This window comes from Ranitomeya imitator, chromosome 5, assembly GCF_032444005.1.
Source record: "Ranitomeya imitator isolate aRanImi1 chromosome 5, aRanImi1.pri, whole genome shotgun sequence".
Lineage (NCBI taxonomy): Eukaryota > Metazoa > Chordata > Amphibia > Anura > Dendrobatidae > Ranitomeya > Ranitomeya imitator.
In genome coordinates this window covers 459,387,344-459,409,904 of record NC_091286.1, presented here as the reverse complement: position 1 = coordinate 459,409,904, position 22,561 = coordinate 459,387,344, and the positions used below count along the sequence as shown (strand labels likewise).

The following is a 22,561-nucleotide window of genomic DNA, read 5'->3' as shown; positions in this document are numbered from 1 at the left end:
AAGGGGTATCGTGAGGAGACAGGCACTTACTTGATCAGCAGCAGGTTCTCCCAGCGGCGATGATCCCGATCCTGGATAGATGGCTATTGTCCAAATGAAAGACTGAGGCACTGAAACGTTTAACCAGTTTACTTTAACATAAAAGGATTTACAACCAGTCCTGTCACCGGAGTCTGTATGGGAACTCTGAGTTACTTTGACCCTGCCGGGGTCTTCGCCTCTTATTGTACGCAGTTTCTGTGTGGCCCTGCTGCTGTATGTGAACTGGCTGCCGGCCCAATCTGTCCCCTCCGGGTCCTGGTTCGACGGGCAACCCGAGTCCTTTTATCGGCTTACCCCCTCCAGGAGTACCGCTGAACTCTGTGTCTGTTGCTGCGTCCGGCGCTAGTGAAGCTGATATCACCTCACGTTTTTCCGGTTGCTGTATTATATATAATGAATACAGCCACGGATCCGGTATCCGTCTTTGCGCCTGTTCTGGGTAGTGATTAATGCTACCCGGTTCTCACAATGTCCTTTTTCTCTGTCCCTCTTCTCCTCAGGCCGGTGATTTGGGCCTGGAAACCGTCATAGGGCTGTTAGAAATTCAGCTGTGTGACCTCTCACTTTCAGCTCCTTAGCCCAACTGCCAGTTCTTCTCTCAGACCAGAATGGATCAAAGGGAGTCTCTGGAGCTCCCCCTTCTGGCCGGAGGTGGTAGTGCAGTCTTGCTATTTTAGTATTTGTACTTACTGTCAGTAACTATTTTTGTGGCAAATACCCCTAGGGGTGCCACATTCCCCCTTAGTTAAGAACAGTACTCCGGGACTGTGGGACAATAACATTTTGAAATAACAATTAATATGTACAGAGTCTTAAAAATGAAAAGTTACAAAAACCACTCAAGGAAACAAAAATAGAGTTCTGTAAAAAGTCACTTCAAATAGCGTCCATTAACACAGTTCTACCCTTGAAGGTACTCAATATAAAGTCTAAAGAAAGTTCAAAAAGAGCAAAAAGCAAAGTTCAAAAAGCAGTCTTTCCGGAGCTTTGATTTAGTGCCTCCGGGCGGATAACAAGTTCAAGAATATGCAAGAAGTTCATACAGACAAGTCTCTGTAGGTACTGGGCTTAAACGTTGCAGACTGATAACAATGACTATACTACATTTTCTGTTTAACTATATACGGCATAACATATATACAATTCACATTATGAGCTTTATAGTTGGTAATCTGCATACCTGGCCGGTAATTGACCCTGGGTACTATGCTGTGATCTACGTAATAGCGGTATCTCTTCATGTGGAATACTACTGTCTACTGCGGATGTAGTATCTGCCCGCTCTGCTAAAGATAATTCCATAACTATGGAGTTGGCAAGTCCACCGTGAATGGGATTACTCTTTTCAGGAATCTGTTCTTCCTGGCCTGGAACCTCCTGTAGTACGGGGTCAGCCTCTTCCTGTCTTGGGACTTCTGGTATTGGGTTCGGTGTTGGATAAAAGGCCACCATGGGAACCACTACTGCACCATGGTATGTTAGTAGGGTTTTGGGAAAGTCTCCTATACAGGTGTGATACACTTCCTCTTCTTTTTCCTTTACTGGTTGAACCTGTATGGGTTGAATAACTTCTGGTTCTGGCTGGACAACGTCTGGCTCTTTCAATGCTTCCGGACATAATTTAAGATTGTCTCTTGACACTAGTACAGATGTTAAGCCTCCGTTTTTGCTAATGAGACACATTTTAGGATTATCCACTCTTGTTGGTAAAACTGTGTAGGGTACGGCTTCCCACTGATTGTCCAGTTTATTGGTTCGACGATTTCTCTTGAGCACTTGGTCACCCGGTCTTAATGGGGTCGCTAGAGCATTCTGGTTGAAAGTTCGCTCTTGTCTTTCTCTAGTTTGCTGAAGGCTTCTTTCCACACTCTCTTGCACTTGGCGATACTGCTTTTGCCGTATGATATCCCAATTGGAGTCTTGAACTTCTGCGTCTGGTTTCAGAATTCCCATTTCTAGATCGATTGGTAATTGGCCGGGTCTTGCACGCATAAGATAAGCTGGGGTGCAGTTGGTGGAGCTCACCGGGACATGATTATACAGATCCACCAAGTCAGGCAATTTCTCTGGCCATTGATTCCTTTCTGTCTCAGGTAAAGTCTTTAGTAGGTCTATTACAATATGGTTCATCTTCTCGCATAAGCCGTTTGTTTGTGGATGATAGGCCGTCGTCCTGATCTTTTTGCAACCATACATATTACAGAATTCTCTGAAGATCTCTGATTCAAAGGCTGTACCTTGGTCGGTGAGAACCTGTTCCGGATATCCATGGGGTCTACAAAAGTACGTTTGGAACGCTTTGGCTGCTGTTTTTGCTGTCAGATCTTTTACGGGTACTACTACCAAGAAGCGTGAATAATGGTCCACGATGGTCAAGGCATAGACAAGACATAGCCGGACCGGCTTGGTATTAACTTCACGTGGTCTATGGCTACAAGTTCAAGTGGTTGTTTGGTGATTATGGGCTGCAGTGGTGCTCTTTGGTTCTTTTGATCGTTTCTTCTGAGGTTGCACGGGCCACAATTTCTGCACCACTGTTCGATTGATTTTCTCATCCCGACCCAATAAAATCTTTCTCTTAGAAGTACTTCTAACTTTTTCCAACCAAAGTGACCAGCACCATTATGGTAAGCTTCGAGGACCATCTTCACATCTTGTTTAGGCACGATAATCTGCCAAACCAATTCATGTGTTTTCGGATTGGTGTACCTTCTATAGAGCTTCCCTTGATACAGGAACATTTTGCCTCTCTCTTTCCAGAGTTGATGCGTCTCTTCTGGGGCATCCTCATCGGGATATGCACTTTGCTCAGTTAACAGTTCCTTCACCAACTTCACAGCCGGATTGCTGTCTTGGGTGTCAGCCCATCTATGGTGTGCTAACGGATTAAAATTCACCTCTTGTTGTTTCTGATAGGTACTTGACTGATGATGTTTTGCCTTGGGATGATGGAAGGCTGGTAGTTCAATTTCTTCAAGCTCCCCCGTTTCTTCTTCTACATCTCTCAAGTGTGGCATCCGGGATAGGGCATCGGCATTTCCATTCTTGCGACCTGCTCGATACTTGAAGTTGTAATTAGATAACCGGGCTATCCATCGCTGTTCTAACGCACCTAATTTGGCTGTGTCCAGGTGGGTCAACGGATTGTTGTCAGTATAGACAATAAATTCTGCAGCGGCCAGATAGTGTTTGAAACGTTCCGTCACAGCCCAAACTACTGCCAGTAGTTCCAATTTGAAGGAGCTATAATTTTCTGGATTTCTTTCAGTAGGCCGGAGCTTTCTACTTGCAAAGGCGATGACTGTCTCCCGACATTCTTGCGTTTGTGACAGCACCGCTCCTAGTCCCACATTACTGGCATCGGTGTAGAGGATGAAAGGTTGATGGTAATCTGGGTATGCCAGAACCTCCTCTCCGGTTAGTGCCTTCTTTAGTTGTTCAAAGGAGTCTTCCCTTTCGTCGTTCCACTGGAAAGGAGGGTTTCGGTTTGAAGGTTTCTTCGTCTGCCCTACCAAGGCGTCTTGCAAGGGTGCTGCCAACTTGGTAAATCCTTTTATAAATCTGCGATAGTAACCCACCAATCCCAGGAATTGCCTCACTTCTTTTGCGCTGGTAGGTCTCGGCCAATCCCTTATGGGGGTTATTTTCTCGGGATCCGGTGCTACTCCCTCCGAACTCACGATGTGTCCCAGGTACTGTACCTTTGGCTTGAGAAGGTGACATTTGGATGGCTTGATTTTCATGCCATACCTGGATAAGGCTTCGAACACTTCTGCCAAGTCTTTTAAGTGTTGTTCGTAAGTCTTTGAGTAGACGATCACATCATCTAGGTACAGGAGGACGGTCTCGAAGTTCTTGTGTCCGAGGCAGCATTCCATCAGCCGCTGGAAGGTACCGGATGCATTGCAGAGTCCGAACGGCATGCGATTAAATTCACTTAGACCCATTGGTGTGGTGAATGCCGTCTTTTCCTTATCTCTCTCAGCCACAGGGACTTGCCAATACCCACTTGTTAAGTCTAAGGTGGAAAAATAATTAGCGGATTTCAAAGCAGTCAAGGACTCTTCTATCCTAGGCAAAGGGTAGGCATCTTTATGGGTGATGTTATTAATCTGCCGGTAGTCTACGCACATTCTCATAGTTCCATCTTTTTTTTTGACAATCACTAGAGGGGCCGCCCAGGGGCTACAGCTGTCTCTTATTACCCCGGCCTGTTTCATTTCCCTCAGCATATCTTTTGCACATTGATAGTGAGCGGGCGGCATGGGTCTATATCTTTCTTTTATTGGGGGATGGTCACCTGTGTGGGATTGTGTGTTCTACCCCTTCTATCCGTCCGAAGTCCAATGGGTGTTTACTGAACACTTGTTCATATTCCGTCACTAGCCTATACACCCCTTGTTTTTGATGGGTAGGTGTTGAATTTATGCCCACGTGTAGCTGTTGGCACCAATCCTCCATTTCTCCATCTGAGCCATTGCCTTCCACCTGACAGGTTGGTTCTAAGGGCTCAATGGTTGTGATGGCATTGTTGTCAACAGTATATAGCTTTGCCATTGTAGCATACCTTGGCAAAGTGACCTCTTCCTCTCCACAGTTCAAAAGTCGTACCGGCACTCGTCCCCGGTGTACCTCGATTATCCCTCGTGCTGTGAGTATAGTGGGCCTGCTGTCGGTGTACACTGGTTCTATTAAGGCTTGATAATCTCGTCCCTTAGTACCAATGGCTGCCCTACACCATACCAGCATTTCTGTTTTTGGTGGGATTACAATAGACGTTGGATCACTTACCCTCACACTGCCGATTTCTCCACCTGCAACTTCTACCTGTTGCCTTAACATCAATACTTTTATTTCCCTCCGGAGAACTCTCTGCTGGCAGGATTGGGCAGTTTCAGCAATTTGCTGTAAGACAGAAATGACTTCGGAAAAGCAGTTCTCTAACACATTCATTCCTATCAATACAGTTGGTTCACAGTTCCGCCGGTCAACATCAACAACAATTATACCCTGTTTCTTCAATTCTACTTTACCAATCTTTATGGTCATCTCCCTGAATCCTAGTTTCGGTACCAACTTACCATTACTGGCCCATATATCTAGTTCAACATCAGAGGGCCCTTTATCAATATCTGCATCAGCCCAGTACCTCTTATAAAGGATATACGGTATAGATGAAATCTGGGAACCTGTGTCCAGCAAAGCGTTGAGGGGCATTCCGTCCAGCACGATAGGGATAATGGGTCGTCCTCCGATGTACCTGTCGTGCCAGGGTGTTGGGCCTTGAAAGTTCATTCCTGCGAAGCGGCCCGCATTCCCAGGAGATTCCCGTTTAAATCACAATCTCGTGCAAAGTGGCCTGGCTGCTGGCAACGGCGGCAAATGGGCTGTCCATCCGGTTGGTAGCGGTCGCGGGGTCGTCCTCTCCATGTCGGGTATCTCCGGGGTCTCATCCATGGAACACCTTCTCTACGGTTTGACAACTCCATCTTGGGTCCTCTCATCTCCTGCATGGTTTTAGCCATTGAAGCAACAAAATCAGTTAAAGAGTCAAGCTTTTGTTGAAGAGCCTCATTAGTACTGGGCCCCAGGGGCTTAGCAATGGCCCCGGACATAGCTGATGTCACTGGTACTCCATGTTGTTGAGGAGCCTCTGCCATGAGTTGCGCAGGCTCCTGATCCCGAGGTGCCTCTGCCAGCTGGAGACGTATAACGCTCTCCTTTAATTGGGCAAATGTCAATTTAGGGTTCTTAAAAACAAGCATGCTCACATGCCCCCGGTGAGAAGGGGTGTAGAGTCCCTCAATAAATTGATCTCTTAGCAGTTTATCCGCTCCGGTGTTAAAAATGGGTTCAGCCAGTGTAAGTGATTTAAGGGCTTCCTGCAGGTTTAAGGCAAAGTCTCTCATGCCCTCATTAACTTTTTGTTTGCAATTAAAGAATCGTACTTTAGCTTTGCTGCTGGCAGTGGTTTCAAATGTAGCTTTTAATCCAGCAAATATGCGTTCAACAGTGCCTTTTAGATCAGCTGCCCATGCTGTGACTTCTCGCTTAGCATGGCCATTTAACTACATCATCAGGAGACTAACACGCTGAACTTCACCCACAGGGAACATGTCAAAATGGGCCAGCATCTTTTCTCTGAAATCGTCAAGGGTATTAGGCTCACCTTCATACATTGGAAGCCATGGGCCACCCGGGGTATATGGCATCAGCACCGGCATGATGGGCGCCACTCCTTGCACCGCTGCGCTACCGGACTCTCTATCGACACTCTGTCTTTCAGCTGCATTAGCGTCGCCGGGTGCTGCGGCGTCTCCGTGCTGCGACATACTGTGCCCCCTTAGTTATTCCAGACCCTTCCGGTCCTCCGCTTCCGTCGGGATAGTGTAGATTCGTTCCGCTGTGCAGCAGGATCGATTTTCCCCTTGCTCTGATGTCAGAGCGCTCAGCTTAATGCCGCCCACAATGACACGCCCCCTGCTGCTCCCACCCACCGCGCTCTGTAATGGCGGATTCTGAAGTTTTTCAGTTAGACTGGGGCTCAGGTGATGGCGTAGCTCAATTAACAGTCTCGCGCCTAACGGTTATGAAGTGATTACCTCAGGGGATGGCGGCCATCTTTACTCCATTATAACCAATGGGGAAAAGTCACTTTCAATAGTTTTCAATGGGGAATGGATTTTTCTTTAATAAAGTCAATTTTCAAGATTTTTCATCCAAGTTTTCACAGTTTTGGGCTCCAATCACGGCACACAATACCCGGTATACGGGCTGGCTAGATCCTGTTCGTGACGCCAAATTGTGACGCCCAAGAGACCGGGATACCCAGCACCGGACCAATGGGGTCTGTCTCTTGAGGGGGATGTCACGGGTGGCTTGACCCAGTGCTGTGGCCTCAGGCAATGCACAGTGTAAGGGGTATCGTGAGGAGACAGGCACTTACTTGATCAGCAGCAGGTTCTCCCAGCGGCGATGATCCCGATCCTGGATAGATGGCTATTGTCCAAATGAAAGACTGAGGCACTGAAACGTTTAACCAGTTTACTTTAACATAAAAGGATTTACAACCAGTCCTGTCACCGGAGTCTGTATGGGAACTCTGAGTTACTTTGACCCTGCCGGGGTCTTCGCCTCTTATTGTACGCAGTTTCTGTGTGGCCCTGCTGCTGTATGTGAACTGGCTGCCGGCCCAATCTGTCCCCTCCGGGTCCTGGTTCGACGGGCAACCCGAGTCCTTTTATCGGTTTACCCCCTCCAGGAGTACCGCTGAACTCTGTGTCTGTTGCTGCGTCCGGCCCTAGTGAAGCTGATATCACCTCACGTTTTTCCGGTTGCTGTATTATATATAATGAATACAGCCACGGATCCGGTATCCGTCTTTGCGCCTGTTCTGGGTAGTGATTAATGCTACCCGGTTCTCACAATGTCCTTTTTCTCTGTCCCTCTTCTCCTCAGGCCGGTGATTTGGGCCTGGAAACCGTCATAGGGCTGTTAGAAATTCAGCTGTGTGACCTCTCACTTTCAGCTCCTTAGCCCAACTGCCATTTCTTCTCTCAGACCAGAATGGATTAAGGGGAGTCTCTGGAGCTCCCCCTTCTGGCCGGAGGTGGTAGTGCAGTTTTGCTATTTTAGTATTTGTGTCTAGTGTCAGTAACTATTTTTGTGGCAAATACCCCTAGGGGTGCCACAGGTGACATCATTTTCCTTGCATACCAATGTTTTCCCATAGACAGTAATGCTTTTTTTTTAACGTAATCATCCACAATCGTCTGCATGCAAACGCATCCGCAAGCGAACGCATGCAAAAGCATGTAGCTGCGTACACCATGTTAAAGATACTGTATGTACGCATGACACATGTGGATGTATGCGGATCATACGCTGCGCACAGAAACGCTAATGTGAACCCGGCCTAAGGGACCTTTTTAAATGCTTAGGAAGCCTTTGCAGGTGTTTTTTTGTTAATTATTCTAATTTACTGAGATAATGATTTTTGGGTTTTCATTGGCTGTAAGCCATAATCATCATCGCTATTTACAGAAATAAACACTTGAAATAGATTGCTCTGTAATAACTCTATATAATATATGAGATTAACTTTTTGTATTGAAGAACTGAAATAAATTAACTTTTTGATGATATTATAATTTTGTGAGGAGCGTATATATATATATAATACATATATATATATATAAAAATATATATATAATATATATATATAAAATATATATATATGTAATATATATATATGTCTCTCTCTCTCTCTCTCTCTCTCTCTATATATATATAATCTTCTGCAGCTTGTAGCAGAAATTTTTCTGAAAGGGGATAACCCCTCTAAGCTAGCAGGTATACATCTAAGTGGAGATATAAAATCTGTATGCAGTCAGCTCCCAACAGTTTGGGTTTAATTAAGGTAAGGACGGGTTTTGGACTCATAAAATATGGAGCTTCTGTTCCTATAACGGTTTATTCTGAAACTGCTCAATACTGAATTTTGTACCTTGTTAGAAATAAAAATGGTGGCAACTGTTCTACCCCTTATTTATAGATATCACAGCACATACAAACTTGGATCTTCCTAAGTTCTCACTCAATACTTTTTCATGTACTGTATGTTTGAAGTTTCATCAGTGTTTGTCCAGTGATATTCATGCATGGAAAAAATAAATACATAAATTGATGTCATCTATGTGTCCGTGATTTTTCATCGTCACGCTAATAAAACTGACATGTCTCCATGATTCTTTTTGCGAATGGAGAGTTCTTGAAAAAATATGGACATGAGAACAGTTCCAAAGACTATAAGAGGTTCATGAGAGAACATGTACGTGAAAAACATACATCTAAATGAGGCCGAACACAGCTTTTAGTTTAGTTATCACTCATACCTACATACAAAACATCTCTTGTGTTTTCTCCTTCTTCTGCAACTTCCTACCTCTTTACATCCAGGAATCAGTCCCCAAATTACTTCAAGCACTCATTCAAAGCTTTCCTCTTCCACTGGATTTTCACTGAACCGCGATGCCCCTGGCTATCTGGTTGTGAAGGGGCCACAGTACTGATAGAGCCTTCATTCTCAGAATCAGTGGGGGTCCTTTTCATAAAATCATGACATACTGTATCCTACCAATATGGCATCACTTTAGAAGTTGGTGATACCTCATTACGTTATTTTATGATACTTTCGTTGGTTAACCAAAGGATAAAATGGTTGCTTGTATGACATTATGGCACAGCTAGTCAATAATTAGGCTATGATCACACACTGCGTTTTTGCTGTAAATTAGAAGTTGCTTTTTAAAGTACTAGCAAAAGTTATGAGATTTCAGAAAACTGCTGCATTTTTAAAAATTACAGCATGTCAATTCTTTTAGCGATTTTGTAGTGTTTTTTTCACCCATAGACAGCAAAGACTAGGTGCAAAAAAACATTGTCTTCAGTTTTTGCAGCATTTTTAGTGAAAAAAAAGCAGGTACAGCAGGATGTGAAACACATTTCATTTTTGTGATTTTTTTTTTTAAAGTTTAAACAATAATGTCTTGGTGTCCTCACCTGAGCATGGCTGTTAGGATTAGCACAGTTTAATTAAATTAGTGATATGTGTAAAAGTAAACATTGCCTGATCAATTTATGAAATTGAACAATATCTAACCAACTCAAGGGCTGACCAATGTGTAAAAGTAAACCATGCCCAACCATGTCAATGCTTTGGCAATGCATGCAAAGGATGGTTTGGTCTCCCCGAGGCCAATCATCTGTGCCTTTATAGCCTTTTTACTAGGCACTGCTCCTAATAGCCAGATTCCTACTCCACACTGATGAGGGGAAAAAACCCCGAAACAGCTGTCTGTGGATGGATACCATGCTTGGCATAGGTGGCCTTCATTTATAGGATGCTGCCCTTCCCGTGGTTGTTCCTTCCCGGGGAAAGGCCTGGCTATTCACTGCTTGCGTCGAGAAACACGTGATGGTGTCTCCGCAGCTTCTTTGCATGCATCTGCATATTTCCCATAAGGGATGGGGGCAGTGTTCTGGAATCACTGCGTTGAGAAACACGTGATGGTGTCTCCGCGGTGTTGGATGGTTTGGTCTCCCCGAGGCCAATCATCTGTGCCTTTATAGCCTTTTTACTAGGCACTGCTCCTAATAGCGAGATTCCTACTCCACACTGATGAGGGGAAAAAACCCCGAAACAGCTGTCTGTGGATGGATACCATGCTTGGCATAGGTGGCTTTCCTTTATAGGATGCTGCCCTTCCCGTGGTTGTTCCTTCCCGGGGAAAGGCCTGGCTATTCACTGCTTGCGTCGAGAAACACGTGATGGTGTCTCCGCAGCTTCTTTGCATGCATCTGCATATTTCCCATAAGGGATGGGGGCACTGTTCTGGAATCACTGCGTTGAGAAACACGTGATGGTGTCTCCGCGGTGTTGGATGGTTTGGTCTCCCCGAGGCCAATCATCTGTGCCTTTATAGCCTTTTTACTAGGCACTGCTCCTAATAGCCAGATTCCTACTCCACACTGATGAGGGGCAAAAACCCCGAAACAGCTGTCTGTGGATGGATACCATGCTTGGCATAGGTGGCTTTCCTTTATAGGATGCTGCCCTTCCCGTGGTTGTTCCTTCCCGGGGAAAGGCCTGGCTATTCACTGCTTGCGTCGAGAAACACGTGATGGTGTCTCCGCAGCTTCTTTGCATGCATCTGCATATTTCCCATAAGGGATGGGGGCAGTGTTCTGGAATCACTGCGTTGAGAAACACGTGATGGTGTCTCCGCGGTGTTGGATGGTTTGGTCTCCCCGAGGCCAATCATCTGTGCCTTTAATGCTTTGGCAATGTCTCAGGTAAACTATTCCCTACCAATTCAGCTCCCTCTGCTGTTTTTCATTTGTAATTGTGCATTTTTTAATGAAAGCATATTAACTATTTTTTCAGACATCAAATTTTTTTCCCCTAAATAATTTGATCAAATTTCCCTTTTTTCCAAAAATGTTTTATGGAGACACAGATGTCTTTCATTGGTGACCTAACACCTTGTATTGTTCATGCTTGTATGATGGAAGCAAAGCTGAAATTTGGGATCCTGAAAAACGCAGCAAAAGTGCAGTAACAATAGCAGTAAAACCTGCCTTTTGTCTGCAGCTCTTTTACTGCCAAGAGATCAGGTTTTGACTGCAGAAAAAAGCAACTAAAAAGTAATGTGTGAATGTAGCCTTTAACAGTTAATACAAGAAAACAAGTTGCATTCCGACAAACAATTCCTACATGGGCATAGAAGTTTTACTCTTTAGCAACTGGTTATAAATTGTGTCAGGAGGCTCCATTTAAGGCATAGATGAGACACCTACAAGATCAAGATTGCAGCGTTTACCATATATGGCAGGCAATGGCGCATAACGAAACCGGTTATATGACTTCTTTACTTACATGTTAAGAATTAGGACCGGATAACGCCTCCATTGGGAGAGATTACTTTTTTTATCTTTAACCGCAGAATAGGTAACTATTTATACAACCTACTATCAATTCTTTTATGACTTTGCCAGTAATATAAGTAGGAGCAATTCATTGTAACTGCCTGAGTGATTTCATAATTTTATTTTTAAAGGCATATTTTAATATCTAACCTAAATTTCTATTTGCTTTCTTTAGTTGATGACTGGGATGCTTTCCAGGCAATTTTAGATCACACATATGAAAAGTGTATCAAGTCCAAATCTAATCTACATAGGGTAATGATGTCTGAACCCACCGTAAGTAATTACTATTCAATCACAAAAAGTAATAACAGTATTAATATGCCTCTAGAAATAAATAAGCTCAAAACATTACTCTACTTTCTGTGTTACCTATGGATTTCATAGGTCCAAATAAAAGCCAGCTTTGTAAATGTTATATGAGGACGGGTGTACAATGCCTGGTACATTTTTGCAGATTGAAGGAAAATGGCACATCCACAAATCTCATTAAGAAAAATGAATTCTTTATTGATTTTCCATAAGTATTAGAGAAAAAAGATTAAAACTCACATGGCATAGTCTGAAAATTCACTGATGAATTTCTGGTGTCTCAGCGCTCTCTTTAATAGTGTGAATCAGAGTATCATGGGAAAATATTTATGCAAAATCAATAAAAAGCAAGAACTTAAAAAACAAAATGAGCATTTACCCTGTAATAAATAAATGAGTAAACAATAATAGTACATGTAAATAACATTGGGAACTTAGTTACACCTATTTTGATAAAAAAAAGGCATAAAGGTCATCCTACCGCGACAAGGTGTACTCAATCGGGACTGTCCTCTCCCGTCTTTAGAACTAAAACCTTACCATGTGTCAGTGACCTCAATATAGATAAGGGAAGAGCAGGACAGGGGTCTGGCTATTCAGACACCTGCCCATGGGAAGCTATATACAGTTAGGGCCAGAAATATTTGGACAGTGACACAAGTTTTGTTATTTTAGCTGTTTACAAAAACATGTTCAGAAATACAATTATATATATAATATGGGCTGAAAGTGCACACTCCCAGCTGCAATATGATAGTTTACACATCCAAATCGGAGAAAGGGTTTAGGAATCATAGCTCTGTAATGCATAGTGTCCTCTTTTTCAAGGGACCAAAAGTAATTGGACAATGGACTCTAAGGGCTGCAATTAACTCTGAAGGCGTCTCCCTCGTTAACCTGTAATCAATGAAGTAGTTAAAAGGTCAGGGGTGGATTCCAGGTGTGTGGTTTTGCATTTGGAAGCTGTTGCTGTGAGCAGACAACATGCGGTCAAAGGAACTCTCAATTGAGGTGAAGCAGAACATCCTGAGGCTGAAAAAAAAGAAAAAAATCCATCAGAGAGATAGCAGACATGCTTGGAGTAGCAAAATCAACAGTTGGGTACATTCTGAGAAAAAAGGAATTGACTGGTGAGCTTGGGAACTCAAAAAGGCCTGGGCGTCCACGGATGACAACAGTGGTGGATGATCGCCGCATACTTAATTTGGTGAAGAAGAACCCGTTCACAACATCAACTGAAGTCCAGAACACTCTCAGTGAAGTAGGTGTATCTGTCTCTAAGTCAACAGTAAAGAGAAGACTCCATGACAGTAAATACAAAGGGTTCACATCTAGATGCAAACCATTCATCAATAACAAAAATAGACAGGCCAGAGTTAAATTTGCAGAAAAACACCTCAAGAAGCCAGCTCAGTTCTGGAAAAGTATTCTATGGACAGATGAGACAAAGATCAACCTGTACCAGAATGATGGGAAGAAAAAAGTTTGGAGAAGAAAGGGAACGGCACATGATCCAAGGCACACCACATCCTCTGTAAAACATGGTGGAGGCAACGTGATGGCATGGGCATGCATGGCTTTCAATGGCACTGGGTCACTTGTGTTTATTGATGACATAAGAGCAGACAAGAGTAGCCGGATGAATTCTGAAGTGTACCGGGATATACTTTCAGCCCAGATTCAGCCAAATGCTGCAAAGTTTATTGGACGGCGCTTCATAGTACAGATGGACAATGACCCCAAGCATACAGCCAAAGCTACCCAGGAGTTCATGAGTGCCAAAAAGTGGAACATTCTGCAATGGCCAAGTCAATCTCCAGATCTAAACCCAATTGAGCATGCATTTCACTTGCTCAAATCCAGACTTAAGACGGAAAGACCCACAAACAAGCAAGACCTGAAGGCTGCGGATGTAAAGGCCTGGCAAAGCATTAAGAAGGAGGAAACCCAGCGTTTGGTGATGTCCATGGGTTCCAGACTTAAGGCAGTGATTGCCTCCAAAGGATTTGCAACAAAATATTGAAAATAAAAATATTTTGTTTGGGTTATGTTTATTTGTCCAATTACTTTTGACCTCCTAAAATGTGGAGTGTTTGTAAAGAAATGTGTACAATTCCTACATTTTCTATCAGATATTTTTGTTCAACCCTTCAAATTAAACGTTACAATCTGCACTTGAATTCTGTTGAAGAGGTTTCATTTCAAATCCAATGTGGTGGCATGCAGAGCCCAACTCGCGAAAATTGTGTCACTGTCCAAATATTTCTGGCCCTAACTGTACATGAATAAATAAAATGTATAGCTCAAAAAGGGGGTCCACACCCCTGTTTGTACAAAGTACAAGAATAGCCCCAATTGGGTATACCTGGGCATGGGCATTGCATCTATATAGCTGAAACAAGGTAAGGCTTTATTACTAGAGACTGGATAGGACCATCTCAATTTGTGTACCTTGGAACGGTGGGATGGCTTTTTTGCTTATTTTAAAAAAAATCAAAATAGTGTTAACTAAGTACCCTATGCTATTTACATGTACTATTACTATTTACTTACTACAGGGTATAAGCTAATTTTTTTCTTAGGGTGTGTGTGTAAAGCACATGTAGCACAAAAACCTGATTTAAGCAATAGGTCATTTTCCAATTATAGTTTGCCTTTAATCCCTTTACGACCTTTGACGTATCCATATGTGCAGGTCGGCTGGTACTCATTACAATACAAAGTGACTAGCACACTCCAGGGTGTTGTGATGCAAAAAAGTGGGGATTTATTACATACAGTAAATCACAAACGTTTCGGTCGATACTGGACCTTCATCAGTGTGCAACTGACGGTGAGTCAGAATAATAGGTGGCGCTGAGGCTTAAAAGAGCTGTCAGTACGCCGGGACACTAGGGATAAATGCGGTATCCACCGCTAACAGAGTGTGGCTGGTACTCATTGACCTTGGACGTATGGATATGTCATGGTGATTTAGCATGCACAAAAGCTGTGCGAGCACAAGCACTGCCTGGTATCAGCTGATTCTGACAGCTAACTCTTGGCACTCAGTGCTGGAGAGGGGACCGCACCGCTTCCGGCACTTTTACCCCCTAAATACTGCGATCGCAACATTTAGCAGGCATGCAGAAGAAGAAGGGAGCCTGCATCGTCATAACTGGGGCCAATCATTTTCATGGTGACCCGATGTCATCATGACGACATCCTGATCACCAGGCACTAACAAGTGCATGATCTAACTTGTGTCTGCAGAGATGACAGGTTATAAGCACTGCAATGCTCGTGCATTGCAATGCTTTATAACAGCTATCAGCCTGCGGAAAGTGAAAGTCCCATAGAGGGATTTAGTTAAAAAAAAAAAAAAACATTGTAAAACTATTCACAAAATACCCGACTTGTAAAACTGTCCCACCAATTAACCCCTTTAGTGAACACCATTAAAGAAAAAAAAAACAAGGGAAAAAAAGTGATGCTTTTTCATCATACTGCAGAACAAAAAGTATAATAAAGCGTGATGACCTTCTAGGGGGCATTCAGAGCAGAATTTCAATATTTGCAGATGACACTAAACTCTGCAGGGTAATCAATACAGGGGAGGACAATTTTATATTTCAGGATGATTTATGTAAACTAGAAGCTTGGGCTGATAAATGGCAAATGAGCTTTAATGGGGATAAATGTAAGGTCATGCACTTGGGTAGAAGTAATAAGATGTGTAACTATGTGCTTAATTCTAAAACTCTGGGCAAAACCGTCAATGAAAAAGACCTGGGTGTATGGGTGGATGACAAACTCATATTCAGTGGCCAGTGTCAGGCAGCTGCTACAAAGGCAAATAAAATAATGGGATGCATTAAAAGAGGCATAGATGCTCATGAGGAGAACATAATTTTACCTCTATACAAGTCATTAGTTCGACCACACTTAAAATACTGTGCACAGTTCTGGTCTCCGGTGTATAAGAAAGACATAGCTGAACTGGAGCGGGTGCAGAGAAGAGCGACCAAGGTTATTAGAGGACTGGGGGGTCTGCAATACCAAGATAGGTTATTACACTTGGGGCTATTTAGTTTGGAAAAACGAAGACTAAGGGGTGATCTTATGTTAATGTATAAATATATGAGGGGACAGTACAAAGACCTTTCTGATGATCTTTTTAATCATAGACCTGAGACAGGGACAAGGGGGCATCCTCTACATTTGGAGAAAAAAAGGTTTAAGCATAATAACAGACGCGGATTCTTTACTGTAAGAGCAGTGAGACTATGGAACTCTCTGCTGTATGATGTTGTAATGAGTGATTCATTACTTAAATTTAAGAGGGGCCTGGATACCTTTCTGGAAAAGTATAATGTTACAGGTTATATACACTAGATTCCTTGATAGAGCGTTGATCTAGGGAACTAGTCTGATTGCCGTATGTGGAGTTGGGAAGGAATTTTTTTTCCCCCAAAGTGGAGCATACTATTTGCCACATGTTTTTTTTTGCCTTCCTCTGGATCAACATGATAGGGCATGTTAGGTTAGGCTATGGGTTGAACTAGATGGACTTATAGTCTTCCTTCAACCTTAATAACTATGTTACTATGTAAAAAGACAAATGTAAATAAAAATGGTATCACTGAAAACGTCATCTTGTCCCGCAAAAAAAAGCAGCCATACAGCTCAATCAGCAGAAAGATAAGTTATAGTGCTCAGAAAAAAGTGATGCAGAAATATTAGTTTTTTTTTAAAGTTTTTATTGCGTAAAAGCGCCAAAACACAAAATGTAAATGTGGTATTGCTGTAATCGTACTGACCTGAAGAATAAAGTTATTTTATCAATTTTACCATATGCGGAACAGCATAGAAAAAACCTGCAAAAACAATTCCTGAATTGCTGGTGTTTGTTCATTCTGCCTTCAAAAAATTGGAATAAAAAGCGATCAAAAAATGTCATGTTCCCGAAAATTGTACCAGTAAAAACATCGGCTCATCTCGCAAAAAAACAAGCCATCACATGACTCTGTCGGTAGAAATATGGAGAATTATATTTTATAACTATATTATATAAATCTTGCTTTTGCAAAAAAAGGGTATCTTAGTGTGTGACAGCAGCCAAACACAAAATCCAGATATAAATCTGGTATCGCTGTTATCACACCGACCCGAAGAATAAAGTTGTCTAATCACTTATACCGCATGAGGAATGGTGTAAAAAATAATTAAAATCAGTTCTTCACCTACTGTTGATTTGTTCATCTGCCTCTCAAAGATCGCAGTAAGGCACAACACATAGTTATCCTGCGCTCTACACTGAGTGCTTACATCAGGGTATCCATGTAAATTTCAGACAGAACCCACAAAGGAAGATTCCCTATAATGAGGCAGATGGAGGCACTGTGAACACTGTCTGGTCTCTCATCCGGCGATGTCCGTCTTTTTAGGCATGTATAAAAGTGCTATCAGCCTCAGTTTTGTGCACCTCTGAATAGAAGTACAATGATGAACAGAGGCCAGACGGAGTCCAGAGTAACTCTGCTGCATCATAACAGTGAATGGATCCCTCAAGGGTTTCATCTGTCACGTCACTCAGAGATTTAGATGGAAGCCCCAATGTAAGTGGTCAGCATAGAGCGCCGAATAAATGTTATCCCAAATGTTATGTCAAATGTTACTAACAAAAGCTTCAAATCAGTTCACAAAAAAGTAAGTCCCAACTCAGGTCCATCATCTGTCAATGGAAATATATGTCTCCTTAACTCCCCCTTTCCCACCAAAAAAAATCCAGTGAACTCTGCATTCCCAAATCCAAATACGTCTCTCCCTTCTGAGCCCCACAGTGTGCCTAAACCACATTTAGCATTCACGTTTGGTATTTCTGTAGAGATGAGAACCCATTTAATTTATGGGTGCGTGATTCCAGAAGTATAAGCTGAGCACAATGTATGGGTACTGCAGCATACAGGTCACTACAACAGCAGTTTGCAATTTTTACTCAGCAACATCCACTGCTGCTTGTTTCTGGAAAACACATATGGAGTCAAAATCGTCCCTACACCTGTAGATAAATTCCCAAAGGGGTATAATTTTCAAAATGGGATCACTTGAAAGGGGATTCTGCTCTTCTAGCACTTAGGGGCTCTGTGTATGGGGTCCGCAAACTATTCTAGGAAAATTTGGGCTCCAGGAGGCAAATAGCGCTCCATCCCTCCTGAGTCTCACCATATGGCTATGGCCATATGTGGCTCCACCGTACAGCCACATATGGGGTATGTCTACATTCAGCAGAAATTGTGGGACAAATTTTGGTGCCATTTTTGCCTATTTTACCTTGTGAAAATGTAAAATCTGTGGCTAAAACTAAATTGTGGTGGTAAAAAATAATTAAAATTCTGTGACACACCTATTGTGTCAATATGATCACTGCACCCCATAGATTAAATCATTGAGAATTGTAATTTGTAAAATGGGGTCACCTATTGGGGGGGTCTAGTTTCCAAAATCGTGTCACTTTTTGGATGTTTCCACTGTTTTGGCACATCAGGGACTCTCCAACCATAACATGACACCTGCAGACCATTCCATCAAAATCTACGTTCCAAAATGTCACTCGTTCCTTTCTGTGGCCTGTTGTGTGCCCAAACAATAGTTTTCCTTCACATATGGGGTGTCAGTAAACTAAGGGGAAATTTTACAACACATTTTGGGGTCCATTATCTCCGGTTACCCTTGTGAAAATGCAAAATTTGGTGCTAAAAGAATATTCTTGTGGGAAAAATTAGATTTTTTATGTTTTTATTTTCACAGCTCAACGTCATAAACTTCTGTGACGTACCTGGGGGTTCACGGTGCTCACCACACATATAGATACGTTCCCTGAGGGGTCAAGTTTCCAAAATGATGGTACAACTTGTGGGGGTTTCCACTGTTTAGACACATCAGGGGCTCTCCAAACGCGACACAGCGTCCGTTAATTATTCCAGCAAATTTTGCATTCAAAAAGTCTAATGGTGCTCCGTCCCTTCTGAGCCTCGACGTGCACCCAAACAGTAGTTTTCCCTCACATCTGGGGTATTGGTGTACTCATCTAAATAACATTTTTGTAGGGAAAATATAACATTACCCACAGGACATAATCTAGAGCAGCATTTCCCCACAATTATAGAACAAAAAAAATATTTCTATGACATAAAATGGAACACATCTGAGCATTACACTCACCATAGAGAAAGCAAAGTGCCTGCCTGTAACCCAAGATTTGTGTAACTGATGGTGGCTGATGTGCCCAGACCTTTGGATAGGTAAAAACATTCATGCAGTAAGACTGATACAGCTGTCACCACAAAAATAAAGCATATTCACAGATCCATTTCTATTTTTTCGTCCAGCAGAAATAGCATGTTTTTCTTGCATGTTGCAACTATTTTGCTCCTATTTTGTATCCACTTTCTTTTCATCTGTTTCCTTCTTAAGAACAGATGCGAGATCAAATGCCTAAATTATTACTTTCCGTTGGCACAGCAATGAATCTCTTTATAAATGAATAAATGGATAAAAATGAATGTCTTCTGCTTTTCATCCAATTCAATAAATCCCCACCGACTTGAATAGCAGAATCTGATCCGCAAACACAAATGAAAATAAAACTCGTAGAGTTTAATGGAACGTACAAATCAGTCAGTTAAAAACAAAAACACACCAAAAACAGATTTTAATTGTTTCATTAAACTCTGTGGATCAGTGTGCTGTCTTGTTTAAAAAATGCACTGTGTGCGGATGATAAATCCGATGTGTGAACGTGCCCTTAGCAGACCACAGATGGTATAAAACAATGACAGTACAATGACAGCTTAGGTGCTGTATGACTAAAATGCAAAAACTGTTTGAGGCTGTAGGACGCTGTGTGATGAGTGTATGTGTACACAGCATTATTTAGACGCCGTCACAGTCGCTTCAGGAAAACAGCAAAAAAATTGCATGTCACTTCTTTTAACCACTTTAAGGTTTTCGAATTCTGAAGCTGAAAAAATAAGTGACACAACGAGGAACATGTGCAATCAATGTCGCTTTAACATTGCTGTGTATTCTTTTAATTTTATGGGATGCTTTATGGGGGATTCCGGTCAGAATACACCATTGGGGTTTGTGATGTGTGCACATACCCTAAGGCCACGTTCACACATTCAGTATTTCACATCGGTATTTGTAAACCAAAACCAGGAGTGGAACAATCAGAGAAAAGGTAGAACAGAAACACGTCACCACTTCTGTATTTTTCACTCACTCCTGGTTTTGGCTTGCAATTATTGAAGTAAAATACTGACCAAATACTGAGCATGTGAACGTGGCCTCAGGGTTTTTTCCTTTTTTTTTAAATCAGAAACTCTCCAAAAAACACAAGGAGTACAAAAGCCGTGAGTTTTGTTTGGAGAATTTTTTTGTTCTCAGAAAAACAAAAACAAAGTGTGAACCCTCCCTAATGTTGACTTCTATGGGTGCCAGGACAGTAGCTAAAATATTTTCTAAAGTTTGATTTTATGTTGGGTGAAATATTTTAATTTTCTTTTGCAGTGGAATACAAGAGAAAAAAGGGAGAGACTGACAGAGCTGATGTTTGAGCACTACAATATTCCATCATTTTTCCTCTGTAAATCTGCAGTTCTTAGCACGTATCCTTGTTAAGTACTGAATCGTGAATAATTTATATGTCCTACACTATTAACATGTGCAGGATGTTTACTAATGATCTGTAATTACAAAATTGTGTGTGATTTTGTCATTTATTTTTCTTGATTGCTTCCAGAAATAAAAAGTAAGACCTGTTTATTTGGGTTTTCCCTCGACTTACAGGGCATTAGAGGTAGGGGTGTAGATGATTAGAAAAACACTGCTGCTTTCTTCCAGGATCAGCAGCATACATGTCCAAGGTCAAGGTTTTATATTGCAACTCAACTCAATTCACTTAGATCTTCCTGAATTACAAATGTTTTTGTGGTTCACTTTTTTGTGCATTTTTCCCCTTAATATTGCAAGTAAACAATGAAGTGGTACATTGACTATTGACAGCAGGGTACATCTAGAGTGAAAAGTCTAGAAAATGTAACATACCATAATTGCAAAAAGGTAACAACAAGATAGCGCTCGTGACTACAGTTAATGGGTACCTGTCAGAAAAAAAAAGAAACAAAGAAAACAGTATTTACCTACAGACATAGAGGTAATCTGCAGACAATTACCCTTTAAAACAGTTTAGCAGTGTACTTAGAAATGTAGCTGCAGGGAGAAAATGAAGTTACATTTCCCCCTGCAGCTACTCATTTCTATTTATCAAGGCAGCTTATAGGCTAGTAACCAGTCAGCACTTTCTAACTGTGCGTGCTATAATCACTCCCTGCAGTGATGTCAGTCAAGGAGCAGGTGTTTACCGCAAATCAGTGTGTAGAGAGCACTGACTGCTCACTGCCCCAGCGCTGCCCTGATGTCTGGAAGAATGTGGCTGCAGGGAGATTATAACTTTATTTTCTCTCTGTAGCCACACTTCCAGTTAGACAGCTGCACATTTTTAAAATGATATTTACTTGCAGGTTTATGCCACGGCTGCAGGAAAATATTGTTTTGCATCCCACCACCACAAGGTGCACCCAATCGGGAAGGTCCTATCCTGTCTCTAGTATTAAAACCTCACCGTGTGTCAGCCAATCTCAATGTAGATAAGGGCAGAGCAAAGCAGGGGCATGTGTGTGAACAGTTGGGCTCCTGTCCTGCTCTATACTCACCATGTGTCAGCCCTTATCTACATTGAGATTGGCTGATACATGGCTGACACATGGTGAGGTTTTACTAGAGACAGGATAGGACCATCCCGATTGGGTGCAGTGGGATGGCTTTTACGATTTTTTGATCAAAATAGTACCCTATTTTATTTATATGCACTATTACTATTTACATAGTACAGGGTACATGCTTGTTTAGTTTTATTTTTTGCTTAAATCAAACCTGTCAGCAAAAAACATGTAAAACAGTATTTTCCTGCAGCCATAGCAGAAACCTGCAAGTAAATATCATTTTTAAAATGTACAGCTATCTGGTTGAAAGTGCGGCTGCAGGGAGAAAATAAAGTTGTAATCTCCCTGCAGCCACATGCTTCCAGACATTAGAGCAGACACCGTTAAACATCATCCCAGTATACACTGTGATGTCCAGGAACTACAGGACTCCTGACCTGAACCCAGTAGCCTCATATAAGCCTATGAGACAGTTGCGTTTCGTTCAGGAAATCACAGTGCGTCCTCAGGTCGGGTTTCCTGGACTGCTAAATTATACCTTACTCTTCATTAAGAAATCATTGCTAAATGTTCTTTGAGAAACTTTGCTTCTTGACTGCTGCAATTAGATTTTCTAACGGGCGATCTACTGCTTTGATCTTGGATAGTGGTGCCACATATACTACAGCTACACCGGTTCTTGATGGACGAGTAATTCAACAAGGTAAAATAGATTCTGGCATAAGAAATGTTACTTGTATAGTAATAAACCATAACTAGCCTTCTTTGTATTGGGAGGAGTGCTCTAATATAGCATTCAGAACTGGTCTGTAAGCAGCAGCCATACTGTCCTTATATTTATTTAATCTATTGCTCTTTTTATCAAACCTACACCAAAAGCAAAGATTTGCAAGACTTTTGGAGCATAAAACTTTGTGTTCGTCTTTCACCTTAATATTAAATACAAGGTGTGG

General features: G+C 42.1%; 1 protein-coding gene across 1 annotated transcript in view; it reads left to right on the top strand.

Annotated features, from left to right (window-relative positions):
* The window catches only part of LOC138638181 (actin-like protein 6A), a 53,564-nt gene that overhangs the window by 12,110 nt on the left and 18,893 nt on the right, over positions 1-22,561 (top strand). The window contains exons 4-6 of the mRNA XM_069727266.1: positions 11,705-11,805; positions 20,395-20,492; positions 22,217-22,311. Of these exons, the coding sequence (XP_069583367.1) occupies positions 11,705-11,805; positions 20,395-20,492; positions 22,217-22,311 (294 nt within the window). The remainder of the gene's footprint in view (positions 1-11,704; positions 11,806-20,394; positions 20,493-22,216; positions 22,312-22,561) is intronic.